This window comes from Kwoniella shandongensis, chromosome 3 (assembly GCF_008629635.2).
Source record: "Kwoniella shandongensis chromosome 3, complete sequence".
NCBI classification, from domain to species: domain Eukaryota; kingdom Fungi; phylum Basidiomycota; class Tremellomycetes; order Tremellales; family Cryptococcaceae; genus Kwoniella; species Kwoniella shandongensis.
In genome coordinates, this window is record NC_089289.1 from 734,897 (window position 1) to 752,723 (window position 17,827).

At 50.1% G+C, this 17,827-nt stretch overlaps 6 protein-coding genes across 6 annotated transcripts; 2 read left to right on the forward strand and 4 right to left on the reverse strand.

The window, feature by feature from the left end:
- Positions 1-284: 284 nt before the first annotated feature.
- On the reverse strand, positions 285-1,427 carry CI109_101631 (uncharacterized protein; the record flags this gene model as incomplete). Its single annotated transcript, XM_032002432.1, has 2 exons — positions 285-549; positions 643-1,427. The coding sequence occupies 2 exons, from the start codon at positions 1,425-1,427 to the stop codon at positions 285-287; spliced, it is 1,050 nt and encodes a 349-aa protein (XP_031863369.1).
- A 1,380-nt stretch (positions 1,428-2,807) lies between these two features.
- CI109_101632 (uncharacterized protein) lies at positions 2,808-4,606 on the reverse strand (the record flags this gene model as incomplete). Its single annotated transcript, XM_032002431.1, has 7 exons — positions 2,808-2,945; positions 3,017-3,259; positions 3,317-3,553; positions 3,628-3,827; positions 3,934-4,044; positions 4,108-4,155; positions 4,258-4,606. The coding sequence occupies 7 exons, from the start codon at positions 4,604-4,606 to the stop codon at positions 2,808-2,810; spliced, it is 1,326 nt and encodes a 441-aa protein (XP_031863368.1).
- A 1,209-nt stretch (positions 4,607-5,815) lies between these two features.
- CI109_101633 (uncharacterized protein) lies at positions 5,816-9,149 on the forward strand (the record flags this gene model as incomplete). The annotated part of the gene is made up of 10 exons (XM_032002430.1): positions 5,816-6,838; positions 6,914-7,012; positions 7,089-7,520; positions 7,603-7,710; positions 7,857-7,946; positions 8,048-8,110; positions 8,236-8,559; positions 8,617-8,814; positions 8,878-8,946; positions 9,042-9,149. The coding sequence occupies 10 exons, from the start codon at positions 5,816-5,818 to the stop codon at positions 9,147-9,149; spliced, it is 2,514 nt and encodes an 837-aa protein (XP_031863367.1).
- Positions 9,150-9,786: 637 nt separating this feature from the next.
- On the reverse strand, positions 9,787-12,106 carry CI109_101634 (uncharacterized protein; the record flags this gene model as incomplete). The annotated part of the gene is made up of 10 exons (XM_032002429.2): positions 9,787-9,924; positions 10,011-10,333; positions 10,416-10,576; positions 10,635-10,768; positions 10,898-11,100; positions 11,190-11,342; positions 11,476-11,555; positions 11,627-11,654; positions 11,932-11,972; positions 12,078-12,106. 10 exons carry the CDS (start codon positions 12,104-12,106, stop codon positions 9,787-9,789), a joined length of 1,290 nt encoding a protein of 429 aa, XP_031863366.2.
- A 394-nt stretch (positions 12,107-12,500) lies between these two features.
- CI109_101635 (uncharacterized protein) lies at positions 12,501-14,072 on the reverse strand (the record flags this gene model as incomplete). Its single annotated transcript, XM_032002428.1, has 4 exons — positions 12,501-13,111; positions 13,177-13,491; positions 13,564-13,688; positions 13,747-14,072. The coding sequence occupies 4 exons, from the start codon at positions 14,070-14,072 to the stop codon at positions 12,501-12,503; spliced, it is 1,377 nt and encodes a 458-aa protein (XP_031863365.1).
- Positions 14,073-15,523: 1,451 nt separating this feature from the next.
- Positions 15,524-17,670, forward strand: CI109_101636 (uncharacterized protein; the record flags this gene model as incomplete). Its single annotated transcript, XM_032002427.1, has 9 exons — positions 15,524-15,568; positions 15,655-15,703; positions 15,776-15,811; positions 15,880-15,897; positions 15,957-16,400; positions 16,458-16,606; positions 16,659-17,013; positions 17,075-17,353; positions 17,408-17,670. The coding sequence occupies 9 exons, from the start codon at positions 15,524-15,526 to the stop codon at positions 17,668-17,670; spliced, it is 1,638 nt and encodes a 545-aa protein (XP_031863364.1).
- Between the last annotated feature and the right edge of the window lie 157 nt (positions 17,671-17,827).

Genomic DNA, 17,827 nt, shown 5'->3' on the forward strand with positions numbered 1-17,827 from the left:
GGGGAATTATATTGCCGAATTCCCGAAGGAAGGGAAATCAACGTGGCATATCCCCCCTATACACGTGTTCTTCCTCGACGCGACCTCATGCAAGAGGGATACTGGATTTGATTAGCTGTGGCATTGACAACTGACCGTGCTTCATGATGTACAAGTAATTGCTATCGTATAACATTTTGGCTTTACTTTGCGTACTATATTTCTTACAAGACTATGATGAATGCTAATGAATATAAAACATGATGATCCCAAATGTCCCTTTTGTGTTGCGTCGTGCAGTGCATCTATAACAATCCGAATGTCCATATTAACCCCACAATCCCCAAACCTGCCATCAGCGTCGGAACACTATATCGCTTCGACGAGATCGCCGCCCCGCTCTTCGAACTGAAATTGACGAACGTCGGACCGCACACGTCGTTGACTCGTCTCACGGCCGCATCGATGATTGTAGCGTTTAGCGATGGTGTTGTGGAAGTGTACGATGTGTAAGTGTTGAGTAATGCCGCAGAGCATTTTGAGCAAGTTGGTGTGGATGAAGGTGGCAGACTGTCGAGTGAACCGAAAAGTCAGTTGATGTGACTACTTATATGTGAAGACGCTCGTATGTTTTGAGGAAGGAAGCCTGCGAGTCCAACTCACGAGATACCACATGGTAATTGCCACAAATACAAATCATCCGGTCTTTCTTCTCGCAATGCTTGCAAATAACAATACACTCCTTGATCCTCATTCTTCAACCCTTCTGCCACACGCATCACTTCATAATTTCCTATCCCGATTTTGGCCTCTTTCGCTACCAAGACCCCATTAGAAAGATCGTTCCCACAATTCGATTTACCGCTCAAGGTCGACAAGACACCTTGCATATAGGTCGTACATTGTTCAGAGCCCGGTTGTGGTGTTGAAGTGTATGCGATGAGTTGATTCAGAGTGGTGTAATTTCCAGTCGTGAGTGCCGTAGAGACGATAGTGGAATAAGCCGTAGATGTGGTGAGAAGCAATGAGAATGGGAGACAGGATAAAAATGTGGTGGAAGATAGTAAAGAGGCGAGGTAGTTCATACATTGAGTCGAGAGGGCGCGGGAGAGCGACAGGTCCAGTGGGGTGGGAACTGGAGAAGGTGGTCTGAGGGGTATTGTGGACGGTACAAGGGGGAGAGTCGCAGTGGCAGCAGTCGAATTAGAGACTCGAGCTCGAGGTTGGACTACTATTGATGGAATGTCTGATGTCTCCATCTCCGTCAGATTCGCAAGCACCGTGGTCTGAGTGTGGGTTGGCTCAGGGGGCAATGGCACGAGAGAGCCATTATCTCTTCGTGAAAGAGCACCTCCGCGTCGATGTCTATCTCTCAATCCATGTCCATGAGCTTCACACACCCCAAAGCTAAGCACGGACGCAAGCACCGTGATCAAGCCGAGCCGCATAGCGTGATGCGCTGTATCGAGCGATCCCAACGAGTCGACTGATTACGGGAGTGAAAGGGTCGATGATGGTAGAGAGGTGGTGGTAAGAAAGGGATATCGTAGCGAGAGGGGGATGATGACGTTTGAGATCCGATGTCGTTGATCAAATGAGCGTGTGGGAGTAAAGAGCGTGATGGCGATTTGTTGCCTTTCGAAGGAGCGGTGTCGACTGATAGCAGTGAAGACGAGCAGAGGAGAGCAAGGTGGTCGATGGTAGGGGGAAACGAGTGTGAGGGCGATTATACGAATTATATGTCGAGCATGAAAGATGGAAAGAGTGAATGAATGATCAATCAACAAGTACTATTGCTATTGCTATTCGGTCAAGATCGAACATCGGTCAGCACGTCCTCCCCCAGTCATTGATATAAACCCAGTAAGAAGAAGAAGGACTTCGGGACGCCCCTGATCGGGAGCAGAAAGAGGAGGTCAAGGCACTCGAAAACCCAATGATTGTAAAGTTGGTATGAAGGGGCAAGGGCGGGGGTGGGAGCCGTGCCGTGCCGCATCGCATCGACGAGCCCGAGTAGGAGGAGGGAAGAGAGAAGGAAGGCACGACATACCTCTCTTCTTCTTTCTCTACAAATAGACTTTGAATCCCGATCGTGCCTTCCGCCTTGAAATTCGTCTTCGAGCTCGGACCAATATGCTCTTCTCTGGGCTGTTCGGACAAACACTGCCTCGCTCGTCTTTCGGTCTTGCGGTTGTGTGTATTGTACACACAGACGGAAGGGGGAGGGAGGGGAGGGCGTTCGCAGTCCGGTCTAGACCTATCCTAGTATCGCTCGGACCTCTTTGTTGTCGTTGTTATTGTACCGAAAGACCGAATTTCTTTTCGAATAGACTACAACCATTATATGTATGCAAAGTTCATGAAGATGCACAAGGTACATACATATAACACAAAGCATATTCATATTCGCTCTCTCTCTCTCTCTGGCTCTGGCGACCATAAACATGGAGTATGGGAGAACGGTACACATCACTCACATCACCCCGGCCCTATTGTCACAACTGACAGGACAAGGAGGAACCAAACATCCAAAAAAAGTAAACCAAGATCTACAGTGAGCAAGTTGGATTCAGGGAAACTTAAAGGAGGAACGCCACTAGACGCCCTTCCACCAAATACCATACACTGACACGCGTCGTGGAATGGGTCCAGACCTTTCGTACTCGTTGGTGAAATACATTGACATGCATGATACTAACTCTGACATACACAGATAATATATCGCATTCGCTGCTACACTACGCTACAAATGACTTCTGATCTTACTTCACAGACTACGGCGATACTGCTACTCTATATAAAGTTCACAATGGACTGACTGACCCAACTCATCCTTCTTGACTCGCGTTGTTGCTCACGCTGCCTTCGGAAACAGCAAACGAGTCTTCTTCCGCTGCTTCCTCCCGCAACGCTTTGTCCACACCTTTTGCACCCACACCCGCACCGCCGAGAGGAACGTCGTATCCCTGTACGAGTGTGGACATTCCAGTCAGCCAGTGACTCCCAATGAAATGTCAAGTTGCTCGGCGTTACTCACAATCAATGCCCGCATGATATCACTCAGACTGATCACGCCCACCAGTCGACCGGGCTGAGGATCATCTTGTCCTGTGACGACGACCAATCTGTGCACTCGTCTTATCTTGATCAGGGAGAAGATCGCGCTCAACGAGTCTTTCGGTGAACATGTGACTACTCCAGGGAAGTCAACTGAGCGTTGTTTCAGTGCTTGGGAGATAGTGAGGTCCAAAGCAGTGTATGCGCCATTCCGAACGAGTGTCTATTTTTGTAATCAGCGTGCTATTTACTTGGGTTCGTGGCAAGTCGAGTCACTCACAATGACATCCACCGTCTCGTACAGGTTCAACACCTTGCCTTGATCGTCAACAATTGGCACGGCACTAATACCCTGAACGGAGAACATATGCACCACATCAAAGACGGTCGTCTGCATTGTCGCCGTGGCGAGAGGATAGTAAGGGTTCGGGTTATTTGGATCATCGGATTTGGTGACGTATGTACCGATACCAAGCTCTTGAACGCTAGCGGTGAGGTACTGTGTGATATCTCGGCACTACGTTATTGACAGATCAGCTTTGAAAGTCCTCTGCAGAGTAAAGGTGCCTCCAGGTGAAAAGGAAGACTCACGTTCATAGCGATAAACTTCAACACTCTATACTGTGTCAAGACACTGATCACCACCTCCCCTCCTGTCTGGGTGTCTTTGTCGATCAAGGGCAAACGTCGAGCGTGTGTTCGGATGAGGTATCGACATGCGTCGTAAAGTGGTCGTAGAGGGTGGACCGAAAGCAGAGGAGGGGGAGGGACCGAAAGGGCTTTCTCGATGTCTAAAGGCGTAGGCGAAGTGAATCAGCGTGATGCCGCACACTCCACCGAAGGCGACGGTTGATCATTTCCTGTAGTGAGAACCGGTTGTAAAAAAGGTGAACATACCTCTAATGCTGTGAAGTCTGAACTGTTCCACGTCGGCAGCGGCACCTTCCCAACTTGACGTGTGGTAGTAGTATTGTATCAGATGAATGACATCTTGCACGGTGAACATTCCTGTTCAGATTTGCCGTCAGCTTCTTCTACCGTCAATTGGACACGGAGGGAAAGGAAGCTCACCTGCGAATTTGGCCGTGGACGTGTTCCACAATGGTGCTGAGACCACTCCTGTGAGGATGAACCACATCAGCCATAGCTCCGCTGCTTCTTCACCACACTAAGTTGCAGACCTCTTGCCTACATAAGGTCGTTATTTGATTGTCCACTCACCATACAACAACATGACATCCAGCGCTTTCTTCACTTTCAACTGCGTATCCAGCACTATCAACCTAAAGCTGACTGGGAAGACATCATAACTTGATCTCTCTTTCAAGAACCCCCTTAGCGCTTCCAACGCCTCGTCATGTGATAAAGTCCTATGAATCATCGCTGGATGTTGAGCGCGAGAAGGACGACGGGCCACACCCCCTCCGCCGGTGGATGACCCAGCTCCGGATTGGGATTGGGAGGGTCGACGAGTTACTCGTGATGCGGAAGGATGACGATGGAGGGAAGTGGTTGGCGAGGTGGAGGATGAGATAGGGATAGGACCAGAGGATGAGGGTTGTGATGACATCGTTAGGGGGTTTGCACGGGAAAGGACAAGGCGATTCGAGGGTTTGTAAACAGCGAAAAGTGTCGAGAGAGCGAATCGATCCTGCGATGGTGAGTCGTGAGGTGATGCCAAGATGAAATGCCCTCTTGCAGAGCAGATGTCAGGTGAGGGGTCGTGTGCCAATTTGAGAAGGGGGTCGTTATCCACTCGTTACGGTCGAAGAAGAGGTTGACGTCGCAATCCAGGCGAGTTGGACACTTGCACGACGATGTCGTGTGGGCTGAATAAGATGGGGTAGGAGTTCGAGTGTTGTGTCGTATCTATCAAGCTATGCACTAATGATTTGTTTGTAGTGAGATAATTGTTGATGTAAGCTAAGCTAGCTGATGTGATGTGAACACGGTCCGAGTCGGGGGTTACCTGGTTATCATGGTCTATGGTGCATGCCGGCACGTGGAGGTGGAGTACTAGCGGTAAGTGGCATCGCGGAGCCCTCGAATCGCATTCCGACCCCCTTTTGTGGCACCGCGAGTAATTAGAGGAATTTTGACGAAAGGAGGGATGGCAGTAATACGCTGCATGCATAAATATAGTTTAGAGTGGGAATGGAAACGGAAGCAGGATAATGTCGCTGAACTGAATGCAAATGGTGTTTGCGCCGTCCTACAAGTGCTGAGCTGCATGGGTAAGCGTGACCAGAGGTCAGTGAATCGGGAGACCACATGTCAACCCGAACAGTATCGAGCCACCATCTCTTGCTGAAACCGAGTGTGATGTTATGCGCTTTGCAAGATTGTGGGTAATCGAATACTCATACGGTAGTCATAGTCGCCAGTTTTTGGCTTGCATGTACATCTTGACTGTGGACGCCTGAAGTTATGTTTAAGGGAAAACGAGTCCGTGCGCTCGGCGATCCAGTCTTGTGCCTCTTCCTGCACTTGAAACTACACCGCTATAGTATGGGCTTTTCACAATTAAAGCAGTCGAATCGATGTTCTGCGTGAGTCGCATTCTGCACTCGTCGCCAATTACGTTCTTAGCGGCCTGTGAGGACCGGTGTAGTATACGGCAAGAGGTCACCTTTCCAGGAATACTTTCAACCCCTCTTTTGGGTTGTCCCTCGGTCCGTCTGAGTTTTCTGGCCTTGACTAGCTCACGACGGTCATTCATATCAGAGACAATAGCCCTTTGCAAGAGCCTTACTTTTCTGCCCTATTGAAGACCTACAGCATGCCGAGGACTACTAGAGCGACCCGTAATGATCATTATAATCAATTACGAGTTGCCGCAAAGAACAGCCACACTTTCGCTCGCGTTCTCCGATCGCCAATCCAGTCGGAGGAATGTGAAACGATCAATATCATAACGTCAAACCCTGCTCATTGCCCTTCGAGTCATACGGGCCATCTGTACCAAGACTCATGGGGAAATCCGTCTGACTGTGTTTGGGGAGAAGCACCGGTATCTCAAACTACTTCGGGACATAGGAGGAATGAAACCAAACACGAGGAAAGGAAGACGGAAGAAAAACAAGAAAAGGTCTGTGCAATTGCCGGTCCGTGCGATGTCTACTGTACTGATTGGACCCCCTTCTTTGCACGTACACGAGGACAGATTCGGGTTTTCCCACGCAGACATGATCGTATTCAATCTTCTTCTTCTCCTCCCTCTTCCTCTTTCTTGAAACAGCAATCCAAATCGACCTCCAACCCTTACAAGAATACCACTGATTGTAGAAATCAAGAAATATCAAGGTCGACTTGGAGCGAGACCTCCTATTGGGCAGACAGGCAATCTGGACATCGTTCGTCCGCTCCACCTTCGCCACCTTTACGAACTCGACGTCAAACCGACGAGGAAGGTCACCTACCGCACGTTGGCGTACCGCAGCCTCACAGCGGACGCGTCTACCTTACTGACAGTAGAGATCGACATCTGACCACAGAATTTAACGAGACTATCAAAGCGTCTGACCCACCAGCGTCCTCACCACCCTCCGATCAGAGACCCCTAGTAGAATTAGAAACACCATCTGAAGATACCAAGCGCCGTAAGATGACAAATTCACTCGAAGCGATCATGGAGCGTATCCGCCAAGCGATGGATCATCCGGTCGTTCGACTACCTCACCACCAATCAGATTCGACTGGTGGAGGAAGGATGCTGGACACGGTCTCACCTTACGAGTCTTCGAGGTCAATTCAGAGGCTCAATAGTTCGGACATGGAGGCGGGTGAAGGGAAAGGCAGGGAGGTCAGTTGCCAAGACGTGGCTTCAGAGTCTCACTGATAAAAACGATCAACTGACTGGTTTCCACCCTGATCGTAGCGAAGAGATAAGAATAGCTTGTCCTCGCTCGAAGAGGAACGACTAGCATTTGAACAAGGTCTTGCAGATGTGCAACGGCGAATGGAACACGAGGCGAGGGTATCTAAACCTGAAGTAGACTCTACTTTGAATCCCACTCACCCCGGTCGACTATCACTAATTCTGTATCGTTCAGGTTTACCAGAAAGACCTTCATCAGAAATTGCAGCAACAAGACCAAGCTTTAGCCCAAGCTTGGACACTGCTCAACCAACTTCTCCCGGCGGCTTCTTCCCACACAAGCTTCGGTACTTCTAGCCAATTGACTAACTCCCCACACTGGCCTAGCACAAAACATCACCACACTTCAGCTGACCCATCTGCAGCGTCATTCGAAATTGCAAGTCTTAAACATCGCCTAGACGAGACCAAGCGCGACTTGTCAAACGAGATTGAACGTCGTAAGAAGATAGAACTGGATTGTGATTCCGCCAAAAAGGGACAGAGCGCACAAGCAAAGATGGCGCACGACAATGAAATCAGAGCGAGGGATGCAGAAGACAGAGCTAAAGTAGAGAGGGAGAGGAAGGAAGAGCTGGAGAGGAGGTTGGAAGAAGTCGAAAGTCAGGTGGGCACTTGACATCCCCTTCAACTGAATAGGCCAATTTCAGAAGGGTCTCGCTGACGGACATACCGAATGTCACGCTTAGAGCAAGGCAGATCCTATGTTGGTCAGAGAGCTGGAGTTGAAGAAAATCCATTTGGCTTCTGCCATTCGTGAGAAACAAGAACATCTAAGTAAGGTCCGAAGTGCTCAGGTAAGGTTGAGTCTCACCTTCCTGCGAGAGGCTGCTGCTGTGGATCATCGTGTTTTGTCTTCCGGGCAGCGATCGATATAGCTTTCGCTATCAAGTATCCCCTCCTGAAGGGTGCGAGAGGTCGTAGCTGATAATCGAGATCACAGCACGAGTACTCCAAGCTCACTGATAAGCTGAAGGCTCTTCGCTTGGAAAAGGAGGCACTTCAAGCTAGAGTGACCGAGCTAGTGACGCAGGTGAGTACGGGCAGACCCTGCACTCTCCACTGCCTCCAGCTACTATTTCTCTGATAATGACGAACGAGGGACTCCAGCTGATTTGTAGTATGGGGAAACAGAACCAGGAACTGGAAAAGGTGAAAGAGGACAAGAAAGTCTTGAAGGATGCGTTGACGAAAGAGGTGAGCGAGCGAGCGCTTACTTGGCCACGTCAGGAGACAGCTGTGCTACCAACAAGGCTTTTGGCGGCCTTCATTCACTCTCCTAACAAAAATTCGATCGTGACTGAGACCCCACTGCCACACAGCGAGCGACTACCACCCGGCTCCGCAAAGAACGAGACCACTATCGGAACGCCGCCCATGCGAATCAACGTCGCTCTAATATTGACAAACTAGTCCACCCCCCTCCTCGTACCCCGATTACGAAGGTTGCTGTTCTACAGCCTACACTCGGATCGTCTGTCACACCTGCCTTATGTCAAGTGCGATCTTCTACCCAAGACGATGAATCGGATTTCGGTCCTCCTATGGTGATCGACGAATCGGGAGAGGAGCAAGAGCCGCCTCGGGCTGGAGACGACGCGATGGACTACCATTCATGGCAGAAGGATTCAACGTGGGTTCCTATCGTAAGTCAAACCTCAGCCAACGTTGATATTTGATCACTGAGGAGTGTCACCTTGCAGTACGCGCGATCAGACATCAAGCCACCTGCTCTTAGTCTGACTCCGATCAGACCATCAATGAGCTCTGGGGTACTCGAGCCTGAACGCATGAGGGCTGAACAAGTTAACTCACTCCTTGGTCCCGAGCTGAGCGAACCCAAGAAAGATATAACCCCCATCAAGGTCGAGACAAAGCGGGAAAGTAAAGAGGACTACGCCGTAAGCAGCCTCGAGTACTGTATCTGATATTGTCATCGTTCACAGCTGATCGGATTCTCATAGAGGACATCAGCGCACAGAGCTACGCAATTGCAGCTCAAAGAATTGGCAGCACTGAACGCTGATCCATTTGTGAGTCCCCCCTTCACAGCCTCACGTAATCAGCTAGCAGACCTTGTATATGTGTCCAGAAGAATATGGGCTGATCGGCTTTCGTGCATTGGTAGGCTGATCTCGGGCAAGCCTTTGGACTGGATATCTCCAAGTCGTCGGGATCAGTTCGTAGTGGTTCACCAGTCAACTTTGCACGACCTTGGGGTAGTATGATCCTCTGATTGCATCCAGCGCAAAACACTCTTCCAACGTGACGAACTTGAGGTCAGAGGTCCATAGTCAACGTACCAATAATTTGATCTATTCTTTCCTACAGCCTTCTTCAACAACAGAAGCAAGTAGGTTGGCTCGGAATCTCTGACGATTCAACGGTCCGTCTCTGTCAACTCTTCGTACCAGTCTTAAGTAGTCATAGACCTCTTCGTCGCCCTCCCCGCCCAGCATGGTTATTTGTCGCTATTCATCCCACATCTCGTCATACAACCCATTATCAAAGTCAGTTTCTCATCTTATCAATTAGTATATCATCACATTTCAATAAGATCATCACCAGATCGATTAGTATCTTCCGCGAGCCCGGCATTTCCTATGTATCACCTAGCCTGTTCAATCCCAATCGAATGGACTGAGTGCCCTCAACTTGAGGAACCCTTCCGAAGCCCCTTTGGCCCTTAGCGGGCAGATACACCGTGATACTTAATCATCCCAGTCTCCTGTACGCAAGTCCAATTTGACGATATGCTGTCCAAGTTGTCCGAGTCCGAAAGCACCATTATCATCTCAAACGACCGCACTCCGTCATTAGTTACAAAACCAATTCTAATCACCCAACCTCGACCCGACAAAAGTAAGATCGATCTAATCAACTTGGGTATATGTACCCGGGAAGATACCGGTCTGACCATTCAGTCGACCGGTCCACCAATCGTCTGCGTTCTCTGTACGTTCAACAATTTCAATCCTGTCTCCTGCTCGGAACGAGAGATCTCCATCGGCCTGTATCACGATTCTATCAGCTTTTTTCTTATTGTTGAACTCATTCGGCCGACCCGCTGTGAGGCAACGCGGCGCGCTGTACTCACCTGCGCATCGAAATCAAAGATTGCTGTAGCGTATTTAACCGCATTATAGCTCGGCTTAGGCTTCAATGGTGGTGGAGGAGGGGGTGCCTTCTTCCCTGCAATACTGCTCGTTCTTGCAACACTGCTCGTCGAGTTCGTGCTTGTATACGGAGGAGGGGCGGCGACCGATCTAGAGGGAGGGATAAAGGTGTCCTTCTTCGACGCGGAGGAAGGGGAAGCGAGAGATTCTTTGCGCTCAAGACCGTAAGATGTAGACCGGATGGAGCCGGCTCGTACTGGGGTGGAAGAGCCTGATGCGGTTCGGACGGTTTGAAGCATTTTAGCTATTAGATCGCAGATTGCGTTAGCATGGTCGTAAGGGCACAATATGTGAAGTCGCACAAGAGCAAGAAAGGCCTCGCTCACCGGTCGAAACAATGCGCTTGGTAATACCCAACTCCTCCATCCGCTCAGCTGCGTCGCCTCTCTGCTCAAGATAGATATTCTCCACATCCTTGCTTGTCAGATCGTATTTTCCGTCCGCAAATGACTGAACCTTCTCCAAGATAATGTAGTACACGTTGAGTCTGTCACGCACACGTGTCAGCACTCTCGTTTACGAATCAGAAGGAAGGAATGACATACTGCATGTAGTAGAACGAGTGGAACAAGGGGTCGATGAACCTTGCTGCCATGGCCAGGAAAGCAGGAAGTTCAGTCTTGAGCAAGTTGTTGAAATGTTCATACTCTTCAGAAGCGAGCTCGAAATCTTGTTCGACCTATAGGAAGCACACAGTATCAGCGCTGCTCCCTCGTGGAGACGCCCCAGAACCTCTTGTCTGGCCATAATTGGGTTTCTCCTCAAACCACGTCTGTTGTCCATTATCGAGGATAGAACGACTACTCACCTTGAAAAGGTTCTTCTCATCACTCAAACTCTTCTCCTTCTTCTCCCTCAACTTGTTCAAACTGTTATTATGTCGATCATAATCGATCAACTTGTGTTCACGCTTCACGATCGTCTTCCTGATCTTCTTGCAAATTTCGTGGAGCTCTTTGCACGGTTGTACGATACGAGAGTCGATAAGTTCGAGCTCGGGAGTGAGGGTTTCTGCGATAGGCCAGTCCAACTTTCACATCAGTCTCTGCTCTTCCATTTGTACTTTCCAACACTTGACATGTTAATGAGTAAGTGCTCACCTCGGATCTCCTCCATGAGCCCCTGGTAGACTGTTATGTTCTGTACTGTGCTTTCGGCTTGGGGATGCTTGGCCGCAAGATTGTATTCCGCTCCCATGGGTGAAAAGAGAGTAGCAAGAGAACCGCTGAAGCTCGAGCCGGAGGTGAGGAGACCTTGATGAGGCAAGGACATCAGCACATGTTGAGACATAGAAGTACGAGCAAGCAAGTGTGGGTGGATTTGCAGAGGGATCACTCTGTTTCGGCAACAACGAGCAGGGAGCGGGATGTAGTATGCATTACGCACCTGAGACGGAATCACGGAAAACGATTGAATCCTTGTGCATCTTCTCTGAAGCAAGTTCGATCGATGTAAACTTGCGTTCGCTACAAAGAGACAGAGTCGGGATCAGCTATTGTTACACTGGGCTCATGCCATAGCAATAGCTGTAGCTCACAAGTCGTTGAATTCCGGATCGGTCGACTCTGTAAGAGGTGTAAGCGATGTCCCGTGGTGATGATTCATTGTCCTCGTAGTCAAGAGCAACATCATCCGCACCGGTCCTACTTTCGTGACGGCCACATGGTAGATGTGTTGCAAAAGGAGAGTCCTGGTGGAGTCGCTCAACCTCCCACGCCTTCCTACACAACCGCTGCGCAGCCCGACGACCACGATCGCTAGCACGACCTTTCCCCAGCTTCCAAACCTCTCCGGATCGCTGCTCGCTGGTATCACATAACGAAATGGCAGAGATGTACTCACTCTTTGACATACCAATCCTACTGGTGATGTTGTGCGGAGTCCTACCATACCATCCAAGATCAGTACCATTCACTGACGAGTGCCAAGCAAGGGGGTGACGCTGTCCCCTTGCGATGGATGACCAGTGAACGATGGAGAGGACATACCGCTGTAATGCTTTAGTGAGACCTTTCATCTTGCTCTCGTCTCTCTACTCTCTTTGGTCGACAGAGCGGAGTAAAGTGATGTATTATTGATGATGATGATGAAGCGAGTGACAAGTGAGTTGTGGGGAACGAGGATATGACTTGGTGGTCGACCGTCGGGTTCTGATTAGCGCAACGTAGACTCAGCACAGCGCGGCCTGACTACCCCGGACCCGGAACTGGTAAACCCTATCATAGTATCAATTATCAATTGACTGCAATGACGTGGCAAATGGCAAATGGCAAATGGCAGAGATAGCCGATCTTGAACTCCATCATACTGGTCGCGTCCAGTCAAGATCTCAACATACATCTCAAATGGTATATAATACGAACGTAAAGCATAGACCTAATATCGGTATTGGTATACGAGGCAATTCTTTCTTACTCAAACGAATAGATACGCACATTGGCGTTCGCTGCCCAATTGGCTTGCCTGGAATCGCTCAGCGACGCCTCATTGCCTTTACTCTCTCCACTTTCCCCTGCCATATCACCTTCCATGCTCGCTGACATCTCAGGTGTGACAGCCTCGTCCTCATCCTCGGTCGCGGCATCAGTCTCGCTGGGCAACGATGACGCCGCAGATTCTGCTGGCGAAGCGTGTGGCTGGTTGACGAGCTCATCGATCGAGACGAGCTTGTAGTCGTTGTTTTGGAGCAGCATCGCTTCTGCCTTCATCTTCCTTACCAGACGCTCGCGAGTCTCACTTTCATCGGTACCTTCCACCTCGTTCCACAATCTTGCGTGTTGCTGAGTATTGGTGGGCAAAGTGATGAAGATGACATCTTGAAGCCACTGAGTCACCTCGTTATCGAGATCAAGCTTGGCAGGGAGGGCTTGGAGGTCGGTAATGATACCGCTAGGGATGGAGGTGAACGTGAGTGAAGATGGAAGGTCGATATCGATTTTGCGAGAGGAGGAAGGGAACGAGCTGCCAATAGCTCGGAAGAGGTGAGTGATGATCGACACGGTGCAGGCGGGGGTGTATCGGCCTTTAAAAAACGAACAACATGTCAGCTCTCCGCTTTCGCATATCACATCCCTCAAGTCAACCCACCGTCCAACCTCCATCTCAATTCCTCGACAGTCCAGGTACCGAACGCATACTCGAACCTGGGCTTGAGGGTATAATCGGCCAACCTCTTTCTCTCTGCTCGCGCCTTCAACTTCTCTTCGTCAACAGGCTTGGGTTTGGTTGTGCTGAGTGCTGGGAGACCCGAAAATGGGGTATGGGGGAACTTGGCAGACAATGGCGAGCTGGTACGGGAAGAGCCAAAGGTCGTTCGGGTGGGACCAGGGGACGGACAAGGTGTCGCTGCGGGAGTGAGTGCGAAAGGAGTCGGTGCAGTCAAGTTGGGGCACGGGAATCCGCCTGCGAGGAAAACGAACCGGTCTCAGTCTTAGCCGATGAACAAAGGAGTGAGCAGTCGAGTACGACACATACCTTGAAGAACCAGCTTCCTGAGCGATCCGTTCCGTGACCAGATTTCACCCGCTGCGATGATAGCAGGGTGGACCAGGTGGGTTGCGAAAGTCAACTGCTCGCTAGGGTCGTTCGATGCGTTGAGCCTTTAATTGCCAAGTTTCAACATCAGCCTCATCCCAGAATGCATATACGGCGACCTACCACTGAACTTCGACAGGGTTGATCGCCAACAACACCTCGGCAAGACAATCTATCCTCAAATCGTCATCCTGAACGTACTCTCCCCCTCGTAAGGTGAGCACGCATACTCGAGGAAGATTCAAGGCTGGCAAGTTGGGTAAGCCATGATTGTCCAAGGGGAGGTCGTACTCGTGGTCAACGAATCGGAGGTCGATATCAAGGTGTTCGATAGTTTCGCCTTCGGTGAATGGGTTGCGAAAGATTCCCTTTGTGGGGTGGAAGAAGGTGGACCAGTCAGCGAGGGAGGTGACCTTGGCGAGAGTTGGGGAAGGCGAAGGCGATGTCATTTTGGTTTGTTGAAATGAAAGGCTTGGTCGTTTTGTCGTTTCGAAAAGAAGAAGTCGACAGGGACTTTATATGACAGTATGTTTACAAGTCAACGGTGAGAAGCAGGCTGTTTGTTTGACCTCGTGTTTGGTTGGGAAGAGGGGAAAGAAGCGTTTCACTCTTCTATTTGTGGGGGGAGATTGATCGATTGATTCTCTTCCCTTGTCGTCTCGGATCATCCCCACGGTAGGTGTCTGGAAACTTCCTTTGTGACGAAAGTCGAACCGTGCAACGCACAAAATCAAGGGGGCCACTCCTTTCTCAACCCCTTGAAAGTACGTCAGTGGGAGATCTGTGCGTGTTTGATGTTGTGGGGTTTGCCGGCGGGTTTGGGCCAAGTTCCGTTGTCATGGGACAGAGGAGAAGCGTGTCATGTCAATCGATAATCATGTTTCTTGCTTCGAAGTACTCTGAACGATGGGATGCATGTTCACTCTGCGAAACCTCCATTACATTCGAGAAGCAGTCCTTGGTATGCATATACGACGCACTTGGCGCTGTTCCCATGCACAATTGTCCTTGCACATCGGATCAATCTGGGGCAGCAACAGAAAGCACAAACACACCGTTGCGCACGGGGCAACATGCGGAGAACCGGCGGTAGAAGTCAGATGACTAATTTGGATACGTAATCCAGTTCTGACATCGGTGGTCGGGCTTGGTTGGTCGAGGAGAAGAAGCCTATTCGTGAGAAACATGTACGAGGAGGGATAGTGCTAGATACCGTATGCATACATTGGCGTGAGAAAAGAAGCTGTTAGTGGAAAGCTAGAGCTTGATAAACGGATTGGGTTCCGGGCGACCGGTGCAATCCACGTCCGAAAGTTGCACCGGGATACTTGCCAAGCACGCGTTGGTGGGACCGCTTCTGTCCATCAATGTTGCTAGAGGTTCAGCCTTAGGTTCGAGACCTACGCCTTGTAGGGGCCTGAACGAGTTACTGGTCAGACCGACATATGACTGGTATCATGATCGGCGTCAAGGTGATAATCACTTCTCATTCGATGTATTCATCACATTAAGAAGACGCACAACCTTCTTCACTCGCTTCGACGTCAAGTGTCAAGCTAAACCATCGTACCACATACTGATCTGATTCACACTTCTCACCTTCTTGACGTGTCTCGAAAACATACATGCTGGGTGCAAATACGTCTTTACAGACATGGGTGACGAACGCAGGACAATACAGTGGTATAACAGTAGTGCCACAAGCCCAAAACGCCGGATTTGCCACCCATCTGCCTCCTTCGCGCACTCGCTCGTAGGCTTTGACATCATTAAATGTCAATGATTCATGAACAGTTACAATTCCACAAGTTTCCTTGCATTATTTAGTCAGTCAACCAGGTTGACTCAGTATCGTCTTCAGATCAGGAAAACAACCAGACGACGTACAGTGTCTAGCAACATGACTCAAATCGCTTTGACGCCGGAGCAATCAGCTCGACTCCAGGTAGGTTCCTTTCCTCCACTCTCTCTACAGCAACCACTAGCCACGCCTCCATTAACATGGGCGTACTAATCTTAACTGTGCTACAGAGCGAGATCCAAGGAGAGTTGGAGAGGAGAGAATGGGCAGAACCGGATGGTGTGTACAAAATTTTGGAGGAGCTTACGCTTCAGGTGAAAGGGAGCTGATGAACATTGCTTGCTTGATTAGATAATGTCATGGCCGAGTATATCACCGTTCTTCTCGGTGAGTCCAGCCATCCTCCCGTGATGCCATCGTAAGGGCAAACGCTGACGTAGTCGTCTTATCCGCAGCCAACGGAAGCGCTCGAGGTATGCTTGCTTTCACTCAATTACGCCGACTTTGAAGTGAGAACTGACAGATGCGGTAGATCGAGTTCAGTCTGAGATGGACGACTTAGTCGGATCAGATTTCGATCCCGCATTCCTAGACTGGTTATTCTCAAAAGCCATCGAGGTCTCCACAGCACCTGCTGCGGCCGAAGCTTCCCCCGTCAACTCCAACTCCGCTGTATCTACCCAGCGTCCTGCTGGATCAAGACTACTCAACACCGCTTTGGCACCCTTGGCGTCTCAACCGGTGGAGAAGCGAAAGTTCTCGGACAGCGGAGCGGATGCGCAGAACAAGAAGCGACTGTCGGACGTTGGAGGTGCACCATCAGGACCTAGAGCGGGGAATGAGGGTAGAGGATTGGCTGATAGAATAGGCCCCGGACCTGGGCCAGGACGAGGACGAGGTGGGATGCCGATTAGAGGAGTGGCCGGTGGTCCTGGGAGAGGCGGATTCGGTCACAACCAAAGAGGTCCAATGGGTGGTAAGTGTTCAACGTTGATTTTGTCAATAATAATCTGGTTGACAATCCCCTTGTCAGGCTTCCAACCTGGGTTCAGACCGCAAATGATGCAACAGGGCTTCGGAGCACCTTTTATGGCTCCCGGACAACAGGAGATGATGGCGCAAATGATGATGATGCAAGCGAACATGGCGCAAATGGGGGAAATGATGTCAAAAATGGCCGAGGTGAGTTCGACCAAGAGAAAGGCAGTCATCACCAAGCTGAGGCGCCATGCAGGAACGAGAAGCTCTTCAACAACATCAACAACGGGCTCAACAACCTACCGTCAGACCGGCTAGACCACCAGCACCTGTCAAAGTGCCGCATGGTACAAAACTCGGCGCACACTCCGTTTCCGCCATCCCTCCCAAAACCAACTCGACGCCCGGCCCCATACCCGACAAACCCTCTTCCAACGCGCTATGTCGATATTCCATCGGATGCAGCAACTCGAGGTGTCCCTACAGTCATCCGTCTCCTGTCGCCGATGAGAAGACTGGAATGGTGCTCAGTGAGGAGCCTTGTGAGAACGGGAAGAACTGCAAGGACGCGGAGTGTATCAAGAGCCATGTCAGCCCTGCTGCCAGTCTAGGTAAGTTGAGCTCTTCGCGTGCTTGTCTAGAAGAACTGTGATTAACACCTCCACTCTTTAGGCGAGACAGCGGGACCAAGTCGACTACTGTGCAAATATCAAAACTGCACCAATCCTTCCTGCCCTTTCCGACACGAGGATGCCAGTGGGAACCCTATCCCACCACCGGCTCTCACCGCTTCGAAGACTGCCAAGAAGGCTGTCGACTTACCCGCTCATAGTTCGGACAATGAGGACGGAGAGATGGAGGTTGTCATGTCGTCAAAAGGCTTAATGGATGGTGCTCTGGAGGACACACGGAAAGAGGTATCGTGTCGATATGGCGAGCGCTGTACGAGGGGTGAGTTGAGCCTACCAATACCCCTCGAGGGTTGAAGCTGATTATTTGGTGTAGCCGATTGTAAATTCTCCCATCCCGCATCGAGACCAACACCGAAATCATACCTTGCAGGCAAGAAGTCATTCCCATCACGAAGTACATCATCTACATTCAACAAGTCTGCAACGACCAACGGTTCGGGTGGAATAGGTGGAGGGATGCACGCTAGCAAGAAGTTTGGGACGAATGGAGCAACCGAAAAGAAGTTAGACCCTACCGTAGGAGAGTTCAAGCCTGGAGGAGCGGTGGAGAACAAAGAGTTGGAAGTGACCATTTGATCTGTGTACGATCAACATACAATATGCATGGGAGACGAGGGTTTGGTGCATGGGAAGTGATGCAGTGTATTAGGAATCTTGGTAAGAAGCATAAGTGATAGAAAAATGCCATGTCATACATAAATATCCATAGTTGCCACGGTGTTTTGTGGAACCG